This window comes from Eurosta solidaginis, chromosome 1 (assembly GCF_040869045.1).
Source record: "Eurosta solidaginis isolate ZX-2024a chromosome 1, ASM4086904v1, whole genome shotgun sequence".
Lineage (NCBI taxonomy): Eukaryota > Metazoa > Arthropoda > Insecta > Diptera > Tephritidae > Eurosta > Eurosta solidaginis.
Window position 1 is genome coordinate 279,619,799 of NC_090319.1, and position 21,457 is coordinate 279,641,255.

At 33.7% G+C, this 21,457-nt stretch overlaps 1 protein-coding gene across 10 annotated transcripts in view; it reads left to right on the plus strand.

Annotated features, from left to right (window-relative positions):
- The window catches only part of jvl (javelin-like), a 404,687-nt gene that overhangs the window by 70,757 nt on the left and 312,473 nt on the right, over window positions 1-21,457 (plus strand). Inside the window, exons 1-3 of one of the 10 annotated variants that reach the window (XM_067760924.1) lie at window positions 5,048-9,246; window positions 9,412-10,247; window positions 12,304-12,761. The exons of 3 other annotated variants lie outside the window; for them this stretch is intronic. Coding sequence is in view for 1 of the 7 variants with exons in the window: in XM_067760922.1 (XP_067617023.1) it covers window positions 12,877-12,879 (3 nt within the window). In the remaining 6 variants the exon portion in view is untranslated. Of the gene's footprint in view, window positions 1-5,047; window positions 10,248-12,303; window positions 12,880-21,457 lie in introns of those variants that run through there. 6 more of the 10 variants (XM_067760923.1, XM_067760925.1, XM_067760927.1 and 3 more) reach the window with 6 other exon arrangements.

Here is a 21,457-nt window from a genome sequence, read left to right on the forward strand (position 1 = left end):
ATTAACAACGATTTATTGATTATTATCAAAAAGTTATTGTTTAGTTATCGAACAGTGTGCAGCAAAAAATTTATCGAAAACTTATCGATGTTTTAACAAAAAGTTATCGATTTGTTATCGTGGTCTTTGCAAATAGTTGCTAGCGTATTATCGATTTGTTATCACAAAGTTATCGATTTGTTTTCAAAAATTTACAGAGTTATCGAAATTACGATTTGCTATAACATGTATGGATATGTTATAGGAAACCTAAGGATTTACTAACTTATTTTTTTTTTTATTTACCATCGATACTGTATTCATTAATGTAATGTCATCAAAAAGCTATCGGTTTTTATCGAAAAGCTATCGATATGTTAAAGCTATCAATTACTTGTCGGCCTGTTGCCAATTCGTTATCGGCGTGTTATTTTCTGCTAATGGGTTTGTTATCAAATAGATATCGATAATTATAATAGAATATAAAATGGATGACCTTTGTGAACCGTCTATAACAACCGGATAAGAAACCAATAAGATGTCGATGATTCGACGCTAATAATTCGATATCGGTAATAGGCCGATAATAAAACAATAACTTGGCGGTATCGGTTGTTATCGATAAGAAGCCGGTGAAGCTCTTCGCAACTAGCCCGAAATTATTTGTGTCTGGTAAAGTTACCTTCAACCCCTGGGCGAGCTCTAGTTAATTTAAAAATATTATTTTTCTAGACTTTCACTTTTATGTTTACACATCAAATTTCACGCATACTTGGTCCTCACGTTTTTGTCTTATCTGCTAGTGAAATATGAAATAAGTAACTTGTTTGTAAGCGTCCCATCTTTACAATGCTTCCCTATAAAGAGAGAAAAGTTTGTATCAAAGGCTGTAATTGGACTTATAGTTATCCGTTTTTTTGTGATATAGGTATCATTGAAAAAGAGATCTATTGGTGAAATATTGCATTTTAAAGTCTTAACCTTTATAGAACATGATCTCATCTCACGTGTGAACGCAGCGCAGGCAGATTGTTGAACGTTCCAATCAATTCACTTCGACTGCCTTCCTCGACACTAATGCACCTTAGGTTAGTACAAATAGGCTAAAATTATATAGTCCTACCTAGTTACTATACCAATATGTTGACAACAATTATGTGTTTTTACAAAAGACTAAAGAAACAAACCTGAATTCGTGGTTTTGTGAATCGTGGTCAATAACATTAATAATTTCGAGCTTCATTATTTTACTAAAAATATGCTTTATACCCCGCTGCACTTTAATCGAATACAGGTGGATTGTAATGTTGTAAAGGAATTGAGGTAGTTTTGGACTTTGTTATATGAATATTATGAGAGCGGAAAAAGATTTGACTAAGCCATGTCTGTACGCTCGTTAAAAAGAAAACTTGAGCAATAATTGAGATATCTTTACCAAACCTAGTAAACGGGCTTATTTGAACTCCGATCAGAATATTATTAAAAATTTCGAAAAATGCAAAATGACTTTATAGCGCAAAATTTGAATTTGCAAAGTTTTGGAAAATGGGCATCATACAGACCAAAATTGAAGGAGGCCAATTTAAAAAGACTTGCAAACCATACACCAAAAGTCGGTCAAGATATCATGTTGAAATTCGGCTAGTGCGTTATTCTCGCCATTATATACTCATGGAATAGCAGGGGCATTTTTTAAAATAAAATTTCGTCACTTAAATTCTTTTTTTTTACTTTCGATAACAAAAAAAAACGTTTATGAATTTTGTAACCCATGATAAAAACACCTGCAAGGTATAACTGTTCTCTCTTCTCGTCGGCCATGATTTGTTTTGAAGTTTTTGTACAATTTAATATTTAAAAATCAAAACAAAAGGAAATCACAAAATAAACAAACCAAATATAATAAATAATAGTTTAAAAAAACTAAAAAAGCACGCTTTTCTAGTAAACCGAACTAAAAAATAGAAAATAATTTTCAATTAAAAAGAGTTTATATAACAGTAGTAGAAGGTGAAACAATCGTTTATAGTTAATCACCTCAATTTAAAATTATAATAAAATTTAAGTTATTAACAGAATAATTTAATTCACAGTAAAAAGCGTGGGGTGCATTTGACTACATTTCATATCTTCCCTTTCAGATAGTTGCCAATAGAATGATTGTAACATTCAATATCAAACACCCTACGCTTTTTACTGTGAATTAAATTATTCTGTTAATAACTTAAATTTTATTTTGAGGTGATTAACTATAAACGATTGTTTGACCTTCTACTACTATTATATAAACTTTTTTAATTGAAAATTATTTTCTATTTTTAAATTCGGTTTACTAGAAAAGTGTGTTTTTTTAGTTTTTTTAAACTATTATTTATTTTTAATTTTTTAGTTCAAGCAATTTTAAAAGTTTTAGTCGAGAGTGATGAAACCTCGAAACGCCAGCGGTCCATGGATGAATCCCACCCCACGGCACCGAAAAGGGCCAAGACGCAGGGAGGCTGGACGCCAAGGGTCGGCAGATCATTGGCATTATAGACGAGAGCAGCGAAGATGGCAGGATCCCGAAACAACAGTGGAAGTGGATCGAGGCTGCGCTCGCTACGGTGGCCGTTAAGGTTAAGAAAGACAACCCTGGTCAACCGCCATCTTACACCGATGCAGGGTGGTTCCAGAGCAATGTCAAGCTAATTGCCTGTGACGACGCCAGGTCGGTAAACCTCTATAGGGCCGCCGTCACGCCGATAGGGGTGGTATATCCGGGTGCGCGCCTCAAGATAGTGGAGGCGCGTGATATCTCCTCACGACCAAGGGCTAGAGCCTGGGTTCCAGTGACGCCAACGGACCCAGCTGACCCTGGAGCTGCTTCAGGTGTACAACCCGCCACAGGTTTGGAAGTCAACCCGGATAAAACCGAGCTTGTCCCCTTCACGAGGAGGTACAAAGTACCAAATCTTACACCGCCAAGAATTGGGGGTACGTTCTTAGCGTTTAGCGATCAAGTCAAGTATTTGGGAGTCATTCTAGATAGGAAGCTATTATGGAGTGGCCATATAATGGAGCGATCCAAGAAGGCAGCAGCAGAGCTGTTCACCTGCAAGAGGGCAATTGACACCTCCTGGGGATTCTCCCCTAAGGTGACCTACTGGATTTACACAGCCATTCTGCGCCCGATTCTTCTTTATGGTGCCTTGGTCTGGTGGCCTGCACTAGCTAAAAGTACCTACCTTAAAATGCTTCAAAAGGTGCAACGGAGTTCGGAGCTCTGCATTGCCGGGGGTCTCGGCTCCACTCCAGATTCCGTTACATACATACATGGATACATAGATAGATACAGGCCAAGCTAATAAAAGCGTGTTAAAAAGGGCTCCAGGATGCTCTTTCGTAGATGTGCCATGTATCCACTTCTATCATCAATAAAGGAATATGTGCAAGGTTTCAAATCTATGGTCATTTGGGGTGGTCATAAGTTCAATTGACCTTATGTCCGTTAACCTTATGTCACCCCACAATCACATTATTCCATTGTCATCGAGCCTTGATACGTATGCAAAGTTTCAATCAAACTTATGGCCATTCAAAGTGGTAATAAAGCCAATTGACCTTATGGCCGTTGACCTTATGTCACCACACCATCACATTAATGCGTTGTAATCGAGCCTTGATACATGTGCAAAGTTTCAATCAAACTTATTGCCATTCAAAGTGTTAATAAGGCCAATTGACCTTATGGCCGTTGACCTTATGTCACCGCACCATCACATTAATGCATTGTCATCGAGCCTTGATACGTGTGAAAAGTTTCAATCAAACGTATGGCCTTTCAAAGTGGTAATAACGCCAATTGACCTTAAGGGCGTTAACCTTATGTCACCACACCATCACAATAAAGCATTGTCATCGAGCCTTGATACGTGTGCAAAGTTTCAATCAAACTTATGACCATTCAAAGTGGTAATAAGGCCAACTGACCTTATGGCCGTTGACCTTATGTCACCGCACCATCACAATAATGCATTGTCATTGAGCCTAGATACGTATGCAAAGTTTCAAATTAATCAGACTTCTAGAAACCGGTGAAAATTAAACTCAAAGATTCCGTTACATACAGGTCAAGCTAATAAAAGCGTTTTAAAAATTTGTTTATGTTTGAGAAAAAATAGTATATAGGAATTTCGAATCTTCGAAGTCAGCTGTTTTGTCAATTGAAATTACGTTGCGCATTTCTTATTTTGTTTATAAAATTGAAAAGTTTAATTATTGTTGCGAATTTGTTTGAAATTAAGAAATAAGGTATAAACAATGCACATTATTACATTTCATGTGGTATTCACTGAAATGAGTAATGAATTGGTGCCACAACAACATCAACAGAGGGCATAAGAAGAAGGCGGCGGGATAACACAAATCCGCCGGAGTTGCCTGCTTTCATTCTGCAAAGCAATTTTCTGGCGGCCACGTCGAGTTGAGTTCGCCTTTCGCCATATGCCAAAATCTAATTAAGCCTTCTTAAAAAATCCTTGCCCAATTTATGGATGGCTGCATCAAATATACAACCCTGCAAAAATCGTTGGATCATGTGGTCCACTGGAGTACTTACATTTATACTCCGCAGTAATGCAGCAATGGACTAACTCATGTTTCTACACGAACATATTATAAGCCGATCATTGATCGTTTTTAACGATTGTAATCACTACACGATGTTTATTCATGTGGGTACTCCATGGATTACTCTGATGTAATGCAGAGCTGGAGTATATGGTCCAGTTCTAGGACATCGCAATGTTATTTGGGCCATATTTTTTGTATGAATTGTGGTTAATTTTGGAGCACTCGCTTGGTCCATAGCGAGTACTCCATACATGCATGCATGGAGTACTCGCGATTTTTGCAGGGAAAGAGCTCTTCCGTTGCTTATGATATACTTCTCGACTTAAAATCAGGCATGCTTAACCAACGAACCGATATCATTTCGTTACGTTAATAAACGAAACGAAATGACGAAATTAACGTTAATTTGACGTTCTTAACGTTAATAAACGAAACGAAATGACTTTGTTTCGTTTATTAACGTTGATTATCGTAACGAAATGATATCGGTTCGTTGGTTAACCTGCCTGATTAAAATAAAGAATATTGTGGTTGTTGTTATTGTTGTATTAACAGTGAGAATATTGTGGTAGAATGTAAATACATATTGTAGCACAAATTTGTACAAATAAGTGTTCTTTCTTAAAAGAACCAATTTCCTTTAACTATTTTGATGCATTCCCTTCAATTTAACTAGTGAAAAAACTCCTATGAAATGGCAGAGAAATCTCCCTCTCCCTCACATTCATAATACCTACTTTTCTCCCATAACCGGTTTCCGCTTTTTCGAACATTGTTCAGAATAGGATGAAAGGGAGAAGTGAAAAAACTCACAACGAAATTTTTATTTAGAATACGAGAAATAGGAGAAGGGAAAAAGCTCACACGGAATTTTCGTTTAGAATTGGGCTGTATATGTACAGTTGAGACATTTTAAAATTTTTTCATAGCAAATGGCACAAACGGTTATACGTGGTAGGTGCATAAGACAGGCGTGATAACTTCTGCATAGACGTCAAAATTACAAATAGAACCGATCACCTGATTCTCTCTATTACCCGCAAAAGATAGGGTCAAACGCTGCCAAAAAGCTAAAAAGTAGCCATCTTGAAGATCCTGTCAGGCAGTTGACGGATAAGATATCTTCACTTGTTTTATCCACAATGGGTAGATGTTTATATCATGACCGAAGTTATGCAAACCAGTCCAAGAAATTTTACGAAAATCTCGAACTTTTTACTCAGAGTTTTCTAAACTTTTTCGAGTATGTAGCTTTGTAGCCCAATCAATTATATTCCAACAAAGTATAAGTTGGCGGTCGCTCAAAATTCGCATTGATTTTTGAAAATTTTGCTCCCGGAGGCTGTTACAGATTTTCTTCTTTAAAAAATAAAGCTATAGTCAAAAAGTACTGTTGCATCGTATCTATAAGCAAATAAAATAGCTTCACTGGAGACATGTCAATACTTGTCACCTTTCGATATGCCATCTCACTTATATTTAATTTATTGGCAGGTAATGCGCCTTATTAAAGAATTTTTTTCCTGTGTATTTTATCAAAAATAATGTGTTCATTTGTACCCTACCAAATGAGTGAGCATTCGTGCAAATAGAAAGTGAGCAGCTGTTTAATTAATTGTTTACTCATTTCCAAGTAGTGTAGGTACTCTCCAAATAGTACTCTATTCGAAGTCATGCTCACCGTTTCATAAATAAGTTCGCTCTTTGTTATGTTCTCTTGTTATTCAGCAATTGCCAAAGCAACCAAACCACAGACAGTTCGCTATGTGTAGGCTTGCTAGCGTCTAACCAGCTGTCTGTCAGACCTTGCAGTTGTGTTCGCACCCCTTTCCTTAAATGTTATCATATGTTTATGGGCAAACACGTACAAATCAATGATTGCACGGAGTGACTCACACACGGCTGGGATTTCAATAAATGCTGGTAGTATTAAAGCGCTTCGACCGCGACTTGTATCTGTGAGATACGCGTACTATATTGTAAAATTATCCCAGTAGAAAATAAATCTTTTGGAAATTAGAAATTTAACCAAGTGGTTAGTTTAAAGTTTTTAACAAAAGACACAGTTAGGTGAAATTAAGATTTGTAATATAGACAACAATAAATTGGCAGAAGTAAATGATTTGTCTTGATGATTTTAACAGATGGAATTGAGAAAATTTTAAATGTTAGAAAAAACCAAAAGAAACGCATTTTCCTTAAACTAAAACAAATATACATTAAAAGTTTGAACTTTCTGTCAAAAGCAAAGACATCCACTATAGCGTATGATCGAATGAAAAGGCGACTTTGAAACGAGTCCTTCTTTCCAACCATTCAGTCAGTGCAACTCATTCGAAGCGTTAAATCTCATATGAAAAATGTGCGGTACTGTTCGTATATGAACTCATTTAAACTTTAACTTAAAGCCTTTACTATTCTTGCCGAAAACGAGTAGGTTCGTGAAAATCGGAAGCACTTCCTTTTCATCCTCCCATTGATCTTAAGCGTTGGTGATAGGGAATCCCCTCCATTTCGACATAATTAACTACACAATGTTTTTGTCATGTATAGAATTAATAAGAAATAAGTCAATCGTTTTACTTAAGTCTATCGAAGGTGGAACAGACGCAGCGGAAGGCTAAAAGCATATTCAATTAACAGACCTTCCAGTTGAGTATTCGGACGAGCTCCGGAATCGCAATTAAGTCTATTCAAAAAATATCTTTGAAATTATTTTGCAACAACAAAGCAACATCTTCAAACCAGGAGGTACCGAAAAGACAGGGATCTATATTTTCCCAAGAAAGGCAAATGAGCTAGTATTACATTAAAAAAGGAACCAGGAGACCTCCAACTCGAAATTACTTATGCTGCCTCAATCGATTTTGAAGCAATTTCCTGCTTACCTATATAAAAATAGTTAAGCAAGTTTAGAACTCGGTAACAGCGATATATATCGGGAAAGAAATACCGCTAGATGGCGGACGGATCCAGATATTTGGAAAATGTACTGGAGACTTGATGTTTAGATTATAGATCATTGCAATATATATCGGAAAACTTCAGAACCCGATGGCAATGCCACGGGGTATCCCCAAACGTGGCACGCCTGTCATAAAAGCCATAAAAAAGGTCAGAAAATTCCGATAATAGGCGCTCCGATCGGTATGTTAAGATTTGTATTTTCGGCCAGATTAGGCACATTTCTCTAACCACGAACTGAAATAATTCGAAGATTTATTTATAGATAAAAAATTATGACTCTAAAAAATAAAATAATAAAAACAAATAACAAAAAATAAATCATAAAAAAGTAAATTAAAAAAATAATAATAAAACTAATTAAAAAAAGAAATAATAAAAATAATTAAAAAAAAAAAAAAAATGAATAAATTAGATGACTTATCACTGACACTAAAAATAAAAAAAATACAGAAAACAAAATATAAAAAATTAAAACGTAAAAAATAAAAAAAAATTTACCAAAAAATAAAATAAGAATAAAAAATAAGAAAAATAAAACAAGAAATATTTAATAATTTGGGAAAAATTTAAATAACGTGACATCAGGATGCACAAGGCGACAGCTGTTTCGATTATACCTTGTAAATCTCTTCAACGCTTTTTCTCCCGGGAGTGGGATTTGAACACGCATTCCTACAATAATTGAAGTGTTACAAAAAATAAAAAGAGACAAACAAAAAAAATTAGAAAATAAGAAAAAGACAAAAAAGATACAAAAAATGTGAAAATATAAAATATATGAAAATATAAAACCAATTAAAAAACTGTAAAAAAAAAAAAATAAAAATATAAAAAAAAGAAATATAAAAACAAATAAGAAAGAAATTTAAAAAAGATACATAAATATATAACAAAAAAAAGAGTCGGATATTTTTCTACTGAATTTTGCGGGCTAATTTTTATGAATTAAACATATCTAGCTCAACTCAAAGGCCGCGAACAGATAGCCCCTTGGAATTTATTCAGCAATCTCATTTTGTAATTAAATCACATAATTCAAATCGAAGCGAAACGAATTGATTTTTAATAAACCAAATTTCACCAAAAAGTAGGGTCTCTTTGTTATTTTACGATATTTCCCACTGGGCTATGGCGCATGAGTACTCAACTCACACTCATTCACTCTCCGCCATAGTGTTGCGCTCACCCAATAAAAATTGTTTGCTGACTAATCTTCTGGAAACCTAGCAAAAAGACCGCTCAAGTTCAGTTGTTGAACTGAACTCGCATAACGAGCTACATTGGAGACGTGTTACGGAATGAGCGACGAACGAATTTGTTTTGTGTGCCTTAATTAAAGACAATTTAACTTACGTCTATGGGCAAGTTTCTTTACTAACAAACGGGCAGACGGTCGGTCGATCACACTGAGATACTCAGCGGGTGGTTGTTTGGTTTAAACATTAACTGTGTCCTCAGATTGTTGCAAATTTTATTATATGCTATAAATGTATTATACTTGGATACGCGTACGTGAACAAATGTGCATACATCTTTATGTTGGTATACATACATAAAACATAAAAATAAATAAAATCTGTTGTTGTTGCCGTTGTCATTTGTATCGTCTTTTTTGACTTGAGTGCTGTCAACTACGTTCAAGTTGTTATAAAATTTAGTGCTGCTGTTTTTGTTGTACTTTTTAACGTGGTAAATAATATTAAAATACGACAAATACGTATGTATGGTGCCAGTTACTGTTAAATCGCTACGCTACACTGGCATTTTCGCCAATGTTACGATGTGCTATCAACTATAAAGTATGTAAAAAAAGAAATATACAATTTTATAATTTTTTTTTGCACTCTTTAAAAGGTTGAAAAAGGGACAACGTATAAGAAGCAAAATAACAACGACACTTATGTCTTCCATAAATTAATTTTGCAATGAAGTCAATGAGCGCATGACGTCATATCCTTTGCAGTAGTGCTTTTGATATTGCAAAATTGACGAGTGTTTATTGTAGATGTGTATTTGTTAAACACAATTAGATGGGTGATCGTCAAAGAGCACAAAAAAACAATACATTTTATATTTGTTTCCATCAAATTGACGACGTGGTGAAACTTGCGCCACTGCGCATGTGCGCATGTTGGTCTTTCGATTGCAGTGATTTTACCCACCACATGGATATGCAGATGGGAAACGAAAAAAAAAGCAATTTGTGCTTAATTGTAATAAAAGCCGGCGTTGGTTATTGGAAACTTTAATTAAAAATCGTTACAAAATCTTTAAAAATAAATGCAATAAAATATTTGTTTTCAAACATTTAAAAAAATAATTCTTAAAGTATATAAAAAAAAAAAAATTATAAAATTAAAAATATAAAAAAGAAAAAATGTACAAAAGATTCTGACAAAAGCTTAAAACAAAACATTTAAAATTTGTTTCTTTTTGTTTCAAATCAATTAGTGTTGAAAAAGTGAAATTAATTTGCACCAAACATCAGTTGATGCGTGAAAAGTGAAAATCTGCCGGCTTTATGTTATATGCAAAATTTATAGGTGCATAAGTAAATGCATACATATATACCTATACATACATACATACATATAAAAGTGTCACACACATGAAAACACATAAAATCTTGAAGAATCTACAAGCGCGCGCACATCTTATTGGCATTCAGAAAATAACACTAAATTGTAATTGTATGGTTAATTTATATTTTTTCATGTGCAGTGTTGAGCAGCAAAATGGCAACGTAAAATGCATATAAGTCGGCTATTCAATTTAGAATTTTAATTATTCTAAAAACTTAAAATCTTTTTTCTCCCTAATATATTTATTAATTTCCAACTTTTTTTATTCCAAAAATTTAAAAATTAAATTTTTTTTTCAAAATTTAATTTTTTTTTTAATTTTTGATTCCAAAAATTTTAAATGTTTTCCCCAGAATTAAAACTTTCTTCGAAACTTTATTTTAAAATTTTTGTTTTTGCAATTATAATTTTTTAAAAAATTTAAGAGTTTTATTCTTTTACCTACCAAAATTGTTTTCACAAATTTTTTTCTTAAGTTTGAAAATTCAATCTTTTTCAAGCATCAAGTTTCTGTTGGTATTTCTACTTTTTTTTTTTATATAATGTAAAGCATATTTAATCGTATTTTTATATTTTACTTTATAATTTATCTTTTCTTAAAATTTTAATAATTTTTTCCAAAGGTTAAAATTTTTTCAATTCTTGGTTTCAATAATTTGAATTTTTTTCACTAGAACTAAAGTTTTTTCCCAATCTTAAAATTTTTAAACTATTTATTTGCATAGCTATCATTTTTCCAAAAACTTAAATTTTTTTCAAAAAATTCCCAAAAGTTAAGTTTTTTGCAAAAATTTTATTTTTTTCCCGAAATTCGATTTCTTCTAGCCATCAAATTTGTCTGTTGGTAGTTCTAGTTTGTCAATCTATTTTCTTAAATTTTTTTCATAAACCAATTTTTTTATGAATATCATTTCTTTTTAATTTTAAGTTTCGGGTTTATTTTCTGCAAAATTTTATTTATTTTGAAAGTTTTAATGGTTTTAGATTATACAATTTTTTTATAAATTTTAAATATCTTTTTATTATTTTGAATTAAGTGTGTTAAATTAAAATTTTTCTATTAATAAAATAACTTTTTTTTGCCGAAATCGTAATTATTTTAAAAATGGGTTTCCCTTCCTTTCCTTTAATTTCCTTTCATATTTTGTACACAATTTTTTTTTTTTTAATTTTAAGTGATAATAAAAATAAGGCATCCTTTGTAAAAGTTTTGATCCACATTTTTTGCAAGCAATTTTTAATCTCAATAATTTAAATTAGTTAAACATTTTATTTTAATCTGTTTTCTTAATATAATTGAAGTAAATATAAACCTTAGCATTTTGTATTTGGGTTTAAACTGATTAATAGTCTCCTTTTATCTTAATCTTTTGGAATACATTTTTTTATTATTACTTTTTTTTAATCTTTTTTTTTAATTTTGTCATTTTTTTTAAATTATTATAATTTTCAAAATTAATTTTTTTAATTCTAATTTTGTATTTTATATTTTAATTTTACAAATTTTTTTAAGTTTTCATTTTTAATAGTTTAATTCTTCTAAATTTGTTTATTTTGATAGCTTTCATAAATTTTTTTTTTTATATTTTTGAATTTTTTCCATTTTATATTTATTTTTAAACTTTCAATTCACTCTATAATAAAAATTGGTAGTTTAAAGTTCCAATTTTTTACATTCGCAAAATTTTTATGAGTTTGAGATATATTGCACAATAATTTCTCTTACTAATTATTGTATGTTTATTATTGTAGAAAAGTTCTTAATAAAAATACAATAATTTAATAAAAGAAATTATTGTGCAGTACGCTTCAAATTTATCAAATTTTACGAAAGTAATAAATGAATAGACGATTAATTTAAATATCACGTTGCAATTTTTTTAATATCAATATTTCTAAACTAAATAATTTGTTCTAAATTTCTATTTTTATTTCAAAATCGCATTTTTTATTTAAAAGTTCAATATTTTCATTTAAAAACTTCAACATTTTTTTTATTAATTTCACCCTTATGATTTTTGTTTCTTATTATCCTAATTTTTACGAAAATTGAATAATATTCGTTTTTAACCTCAATTTCTAGCATCTCGTGCTGCATTTTTTCCTCACAACACTGTTCATTGATTCGCATGATTTTATACTATTTTCATTTGCAAATCTTTAGTTTCATATCCGGCTGAGCACAATTTATGATGGATATTAAGCGCACTTAGCTACTGAATGTGCTTTCAACATTGATTTCTACTACTTTTTTCATTAATACTACTTTTGCTACTGTTTCTAATACGACGAATAAATATTGCTTTAGCTCATGCAATCAAATTAAAAAAAAGTGTTAGTGATGTGTATAACTGCAACAACAATGGCTGTGTGACTTCGTGTCCATTGTTTCTTCTTCTTGTTTTTTTTTTAATTTGTTTATAAACAAAAAAACGTGTTGATGTATTCAAACATGCAAATATCAATTGCAATTACAACAAAAAATTGAAATATCACACGATTTTAGTAGTAGTGAAGACGACGAGATCTAACTTCATTTCTGTGCCAACACATCAAAAATAATTTGCGAACATCATCGTCGCTTTTTATTATCAGCATTGCCATCAACTTTGAAAAGAATAGGTAATAAAAGTTTAAGTAACTGATCGTTTGGTTATACTGTAATTAAATATTTCTACATGAATACACGACAACCAAGCAGTTGTATTTATTGGCCACGCATGAAGCTTTTAATTAAATGGTTAGTAAAAACTTTATAATTACACTGATCACTGACTTATAATTTGTATTTTTGTAGACATTTTTTTGAAACAAACCGAAATTTATAATATTTTTTTGCGAATGAGTTACTTGAGGTTGCCTGCTGTGGTCGTTAGAGGGGTAACTTAAACATAATAAGACCAATGTTATCAAACAATCATTAAAATGTTGAAAAACTTTATAATGACTTAATTTGTTTTTTTTTTTTTTTTAAAGGTATAGGTAGTAATGGATTTTTGTACCTGAAGTACAGAATTCTGTATATTGGAACGATTTTCCGTCATCCCTTGTCAAATTTGGTTTTGAGACAAACCGGTTTCGTTCTAGAAGAACGAAAATCGACACTGATGATGGCACAACGCCGAAACCGGTTTGTCTCAAAACCAAATTTGACAAGGGATGATGGAAAATCGTTCCAATATACATCATTTATTCACCCTGTCGGAATATCAACAAAACAAAATAAGTACAGAATTCTCATTAGTTACAGTTTCCGCGATAAAGAAGACACCAGTTTTTGCTGTGATTGGCGATTGAAACGGCGATTTTAAAGTAAAGCGTTCTTTAAACCAATTCGTTAATCGAAATTTGTGGGTTGGACAGCCTTTACTTAACGTTTGTTGTTTTTGTTGAAGCGATAAAGACACAGTCCGAAAGTTTTGGGGAGCCATATCGATGTTGAAAGTCCTTTGCTGCATATAGATATATTTCGATAACAAGCACCATAAAGGTACAAGCCTGACATCTCGGAAACCATATTAACCACATTGAACCTTCTAGGTCATCCCGTTCTCCACCTCTTGGATTCGCCAGGGCCTCGCCTGATAAATAAACAGGATTCTCTACGGGTAGGTGAGGCTGAAAGGGTTTCGTTACACATCCCTTTGAATATATTTGCTTAACACTGGACTTTACGTTTTCTTCTTTTCAGGCTTTGGTGTTGGTATAAAATACTTTTGCAAAAAATATACCCATATACTTATATATCGCGGATTATAGCAGTCACCTTTTCGTTGATGTGAGGTCTTAGCCGAACTCCATAGCGCCCGACGTTAGGGCTGATCGGTTTAGGGGCCTGGATCTATGCCGTTCCGCTGCATAGGAGGACGACGGAATGTCGGCGACTAAGAACTGCCAGACTCCTATTTCAGGGCGTTATGCGGATTCGGCTGTATTTGAACGCAACCTGCCCGATACCGCCTCGAAAGCTAATGTTAGCTTTACCACAACAAATTGTGGCGGACGGCTTTTTATCCCCAAATTTAGCATTTACGATCAAGATGAACTCCAAAACTTCAACATTAAGGAATGATTACAAGGACAAGGTGATAGTATTGCAAGCCGGTAAGAGGAAATCGCTATTAGTGATAGTGTGTTGGCAGTGCGCTCGGCAAAGGAGTAATCTGCCATCTGAGACACAGAACCAGTGTTACAAATGGAACGCTATAGGGAGTTGAGGAGAACTATCTCACAATACCGGACAGCATTAAGAACTATGAAGCGCTTGGGTGCATGGTCGACCAAACCGACCGCGAAAGCGAGCGTTTGGCATGGCCCGTGGGACAGTGTCGAAGACAGTTTACTGACAAAGACTTTGGTACGACCTATCCTCAATATTGCAATGGTATCGAGGAGGAAGAAGCCCCGGGGGACAAGAGACAGTTATCGGCTGAACTCGAGAAGCCTGCTCTTAAAAGGCGTAAGAAAGAGTATATTTTCAGAAAAGCCATGTACCTTAAAAGCTGAAATGCAGAAAGTGGCATAAGAAGTAAACATGAAAAGGTTAATAAGCTAAAGGGAAGTAACGATCAGATTTAAGCTTACTCGGTGATTCTAAAGGGAGCCAACGCTGAGACTATACGTTTCACAGAAAAGAAGATGAACGAAGCAGTCCCTGACTGTGGCACTTATAGATGATTGCAACAACCACAATATGCAGATGTCTAACGAAAGGTGGGGATCTGTAGAAGGGCATCTAAAGAGCGACCAAAATGATGCATGAAAAATAAATGCAAGGCGCGATAACTTCCGAAGAGATTTTAAGCCGAGCTTCACATCCAATTTGCGTCATGCTTCTTTTAATTTTTCCTACAAATTGGCCTACATGTTTTATGCCGACTCTGAACGGCATCTACAAGGCAGATGAATTTTCACTGAGTAGCTTTTGCATGGCAGAAATATACTCGGAGTGTTTGCCAAATCACTGCCGAGGGGCGACCCCGTTTCGAAAAACTTTTCTAATTGAAAAAAGTGTTTCTAAATTTTTGATGCTGATATGATAGGGGCTCGAACCCAGGATCTTCGGCGTGGTAGGCGATGAACGTACCACAACACCACGGCGGCCGCCATGCATAATGAACTAAATAAAGCGCTACCAGCCTTTGAAACAGCTGAATGGTACAATGGAGTTGATAAGGACCTGCACCAATAAAGAATGGCTGCAGATATTTGCTTCAGACCTTCAAAGACAAGAAGGCGTAAGGTTGATGGTGGTGGATAGAAGACTGAAACGATATCAAGGGTCAAGGATACCACGTGTGGTGGATGCGGAGGATACGCTTAACATACTGCGGAGTCAAAACTCGACTATACCAACACGGGATTGGAAGGCACTTCATGTTTCTCGTCCACGGAAGGGGGTCAGGAGAGAATTTCCTGGTGCGCGGCCAGTATTCTGTATTCTGTAGACTGTATGTTGCGAATTTTCAAATTTTAAATAACAAGAAATTATAAATTGAAAACTACACATTTCCAACCTATAAACCCACATTACGGTATTCGAACTCCCGTTCATTCCGACAATATCATCAATATGCGTAAGATTTAAATTTTGGGAAAATTGGGCGTATCTGTTGCAACAGTAGTTAAGTGTCGATCCAGGCATTCAGTCTATGTGAGGTCTTTTTTTGATTTTCATTCCATGATCGGTTGTATATATAGTATATTTCTCATACAACCGATTGTTCAGATAAGAAACTTTTCGCAATTTCTACCACATTTTAACAGCTATAAGCTTCAAATTTCACCGATTGCTTACGTATATAGTATATATTGTTGTGTCAAAAAATCATAGAGATCGGTGATATATATAATATATATGATGGTATATATAGTATATATATGTATATAGTATATATATATTTTTTTTGCGATTTCGGCCCCATTTTAACAGCTAGAAGCTTAAAATTTCACCAAATGCTTACGTATATACTTCAAATAAACTGTCATTTTTGCCCTTTTTTTACGGCTAGAAGCTTCAAAATTCATCAAATTTCATCAAATAGTTACGTTTACGTCATATATTTTTGAAATACGTGATTCGTAGTCATAGTTTTAACATGCAGACCACAAAAAACGTAAAGATTTGCATGTATTTATAAATTTTTATTTACAAAAATAAAATTATAAACTAAGTCAGTCGCCATTAAAATAAAAATTTTGTTTAATACCAGCACGCCAAAGAAATCCACTTAATCACATTTACGCTACTCTCTTCATTTATTCATTAGCTAAAGTAATTTTTTATGTTCGCAAATATTTGCAATATGACTTAATGCGGTGACGGTGGCATTTTTGTGTCACTTTTGCGTCAAGACAAAAAATAAAATTCAAAGAAAAATTTAAAGTTTCTCTTCTTCGACACTTGTCACCACATCTTTGCTACGCCTGGCACTTCAAACATTACCTATTATTGCATTAAACATTTGATTTTATTTATTTTATTTCGCTTTTTTAATTAATAAATATTATATTTTTTTTTTGTTTTTTTATAAGTTTCACTACAGCCAAAGGCGGGCATAATGCGCTGCTTTGACTTGAGCTTTGTTGTTGTTTGATAGCTATTTTTATACCTTTCATGAAAATGAAATGGTATATTAATTTCGCCACGAAACCCAAAATTGTAAGTCCTTAAAGGAAAATAGATAGACCCACTATTAAGTATACCGAAATAATCAGGATGAAGAGCTGAGTTGATTTAGCCATGTCCGTCTGTCCGTCTATCTGTTTGTATGCAAACTAGTCCCTCAATTGTTGAGATATATTGATAAAATTTGGTGAGCGGGTGTATTTGGGTGTCCGATTAGACATTTGTCGGAACCGGCCGGATCGGACCACTATAGCATATATCCTCCATACAACCTATTTTTCAGATAAAGAGGATTTTTGTCATATCTTACTCAATTTAACAGATTGAAGCTTTGCTTATATTGTTGCCTGAAAAAATTGATGAGATCGGTCGTATATATAGTATATATTACCCACAACCGATTGTTCAGATAAAAACTTTTCATAATTACTGCCTTATTTTAAGAGCTAGAGGCTTCAAATTTCAACGAATGTTTACGTATATAGCATATATTGTTGTCTGAAAAAATCATAAAGATCGGTGGTATATATAGTATATATATGGTGGTATAGTATATATGTGGTGTTATATATAGTATACATATGGTGGTATAGTATATATATGGTGGTATATATAGTATATATATAGTATATATATAGTATATATATATATATTTTCGCAATTTTGGCCCCATTTTAACAGCTAGAAGCTTCAAATTTCAGCGAATGCTTACGTATATAGCATATATTGTTGTCTGAAAAAATCATAGAGATCGGTTGTATATATAGTATATTTCTCATACAACCGATTGTTCAGATAAGAAACTTTTCGCAATTTCTACCACATTTTAACAGCTATAAGCTTCAAATTTCACCGATTGCTTACGTATATAGTATATATTGTTGTGTCAAAAAATCATAGAGATCGGTGATATATATAATATATATGATGGTATATATAGTATATATATGTATATAGTATATATATAAATTTATTTGCGATTTCGGCCCCATTTTAACAGCTAGAAGCTTAAAATTTCACCAAATGCTTACGTATATAGCATATATTGATGTCTGAAATAATCATTGAGATCGGTGGTATATATATTATATACTTCATATAAACTGTCATTTTTGCCCTTTTTTACGGCTAGAAGCTTCAAAATTCATCAAATTTCATGAAATAGTTACGTTTACGTCATATATTTTTGAAATACGTGATTCGTAGTCATAGTTTTAACATGCAGACCACAAAAAACGTAAAGATTTGCATCCTCACACAAAGTACCTACCTATTATTTATTTTATATTTATCTTAAAAATCGTTTAGATATTGTAACGAATTTACTGCAAGTCCTCTCTTTTGCTAAGTTCGTATCGCTTAACTGTTGAATAAATAACTCCTATATTGAATAATGGAAAAATGGCCTTTATTAAATTACTTCACAATAACACTTATACTTTGCACCTAGCTGGCTTATTAACCAAACTGATTAATAACTCAAATGAAACTCTACTATCAAAACAATACTGCTATTGCTCGCTATATAGCGTCTGAATCGAAACTTGCCCATAGCGCCTCTACCGCTGATGCTTTTATACTCTGTGATTTCTTCGTGGCATCTTCTAGGCGCTTCCAGAATTTTACTTAGTAATAAATTTCTCAGCTACAACTACAGATGTATAATTTCTCATTTGAGTAATACTTGCACAAATTATTGCCCTCTTTTGTGACAACTCAGATAAGATATATCCATGTGTTTGTGCATTGTTTCTCCGCTGCTCGTATACGTATATATGTGTAGACGCAATTATTGATTCGTTTATGTAGTAGATTCATAATGATTGATCTATGGATGTGCATGATATCACTGTTTAGCATCGGCTTAGAGTTGGCAGCACCCCTTAGTTTTGCTAATATTCGTAACACTGCCCTCCACCTAAGTCTGATCGTCCCGATCAGACAAATCTCCCGATATAAACGCCGCTAGCATCTCCAAATGTACCACTCTTCTAATCCGTGGTTTCCCAGTGGTTTGTATGCGGTAGATGGTATCACTGATCTTCTTCACAACTTTGTACGGGCCTTCCCAACTGCACCGAAATTTGGCTGGAACACCTTTGTCGTACCTGTGTTTCATCTTACTACTCATTGTCCTGGATCGTTCCCTCGCACTCTGTTGCTTGGCCAATGAAGAACTACTTCGCAGAGCTTGATTTTGACGGATTGACTTTGCATCATCAGTATCGTCTTGACGTTTCACAACAGTAGTGCGCGCTGGCTCGAAACCACCCTTGCATCCTTTTTGGTAAATTCTTTCAGTCGTTTTAGTGCGTCCATTAGGGTTTGTTAATGCCAGTTGAGATGTTATATCTGTCTTTCGCGATTCCAGTTGAAAAGCCACTGTCGATGTTTGAGCAGATATTGCAGCCAAAATCATGTTCAAGTCTGTGCTCGTAACTGTCTGCGTGACTGTCTCTTCCATTTTTGTTGTTTCCTCGCCTTCAAGATGAAAGTCGTACTCTTCCACGTCAATTCTTTCTAACTCCATTTCCTCTCGTAGTCGTGCCTGAAGTTCGAGTTTAATGTATTCAATCCACGGCTCTACAACTCCTTCTTCAGTTGCTGGATCTTCAATTCACTGAACTTTGCCATGTCCTTGTTGTCTTCTTTATTCAACAATTCCTCTTCTGACACCAATTGTAACGAATTTACTGCAAATCCTCTTATTTGCCCTTTTGCTAAGTTCGTATCGCTAAACTGTTGAATAAATAACTCCAATATTGAATAATGGAAAAATGGCATTTATTAAAGTACTTCACAATAACACTTATACTTTGCAACTAGCTGGCTTAATAACCAAACTGATTGATAGCTCAAATGAAACTCTACCATCAAAACAATACTGCTATTGCTCGCTATATAGCGTCTGAATCGAAACTTGCCCATAGCGCCTCTACCGCTGATGCTTTTATACTCTGTGATTTCTTCGTGGCATCTTCTAGGTGCTTCCAGAATTTTACTTAGTAATAAATTTTTCAGCTACAACTACAGATGTATAATTTCTCATTTGAGTAATACTTGCACAAATTATTGCCCTCTTTTGTGACAACTCAGATAAGATATATGCATGTGTTTGTGCATTGTTTCTCCGCTGCTCGTATACGTACATATGTGTAGACGCAATTATTGATTCGTTTATGTAGTACATACATAATGATTGATCTATGGATGTGCATGATATCACTGTTTAGCATCAAATGCTTACGTGTATAGCATATATTGTTGTCTGAAAAAATCGTAGAGACCGGTGGTATATATAGTATATATCTCATATAACCGATTGTTCAGATAAGAAACTTTGCGCAATTTCTTCGCCATTTTAACAGCTAGAAGCTTCAAATTTCACCAAATGCTTACGTGTATAGCATATATTGTTGTCTGAAAAAATCGTAGAGACCGGTGGTATATATAGTATATATCTCATACAACCGATTGTTCAGATAAGAAACTTTGCGCAATTTCTGCCCCGTTTTAACAGCTAGAAGCTTCAAATTTTACCAAATGCTTACGTATATAGCATATATTGTTGTCATAGAGATCGGTGGTATATATATTATATACTTCATATAAACTGTCATTTTAGCCCCTTTTTTACGGCTAGAAGCTTCAAAATTCATCAAATTTCATCAAATAGTTACGTTTACGTCATATATTTTTGAAATACGTGATTCGTAGTCATATTTTTAACATGCAAACCACAAAAAACGTGAAGGTTTGCATCCTCACACAAAGTACCTACCTATTTTTTATTTTATATTTATCTTAAAAATCGTTTAGGTATGTAGATCTGTTCACTATATATTTCTTATCTTATACATCCGATTATTCGGAGATTACGAACGGGATAAGATTATTGTTCAGCCTCATTCATGAAATGTATGAAGTCTTCGGCACAGCCGAAGACAGTCCCGTCCTTACTTGTTTTCTAATGGCATTTTTCACTCTCTTCGATAATCCCAAGACATTTCAAATTTGCCACATTCCACTTAGAGCCACCATTCACATAGTTGCCATTTTTGAAATATACAAATACATACACCGAAAGAAATGGTGCTAGTAAAATCAACAAATCGGTTCTGTTGTTCTTGACTTAACGGAGATTCGGTGAAATTGATCGAATTATGTTTAGTTCGACCGCGTTCTTTGTCAAGCGAACAAATTAGTTTAGTCATTTCAACTGAAGAGAAATTGTCGCTCTTAAGTTAACAAAATTTGTCAGATTCCTAATCAATCTAACTGATTTATTTGTTAACACAACTGATCTCACTGGTCATTTCAAAAGCGATCAACAGTCAATACATGAGCAAATTTCAAAGAGAATTTTCCGCTCAATGCGCTCTCTACTTTGTACTTATATATGTATGCTGTGTACTATATATATGCACATATTTACGTATGTATATGGCGGCCGCCGTGGTGTGATGGTAGCGTGCTCCGCCTACCACACCGAAGACCCTGGGTTCACACTCCGGGCAAAGCAACATAAAAATGTTAGAAATAAGGTTTTTAAGGCAAGCACTCCGAGTGTATTTCTGCCATGAAAAGATCTCAGTGAAAAATCATCTGCCTTGCAAATGCCGCAACATAGGTACTTTCGTACAAAGCTGTCGCACCAACTTTTTTTGTTAATTTGACTACTAAAACGGTC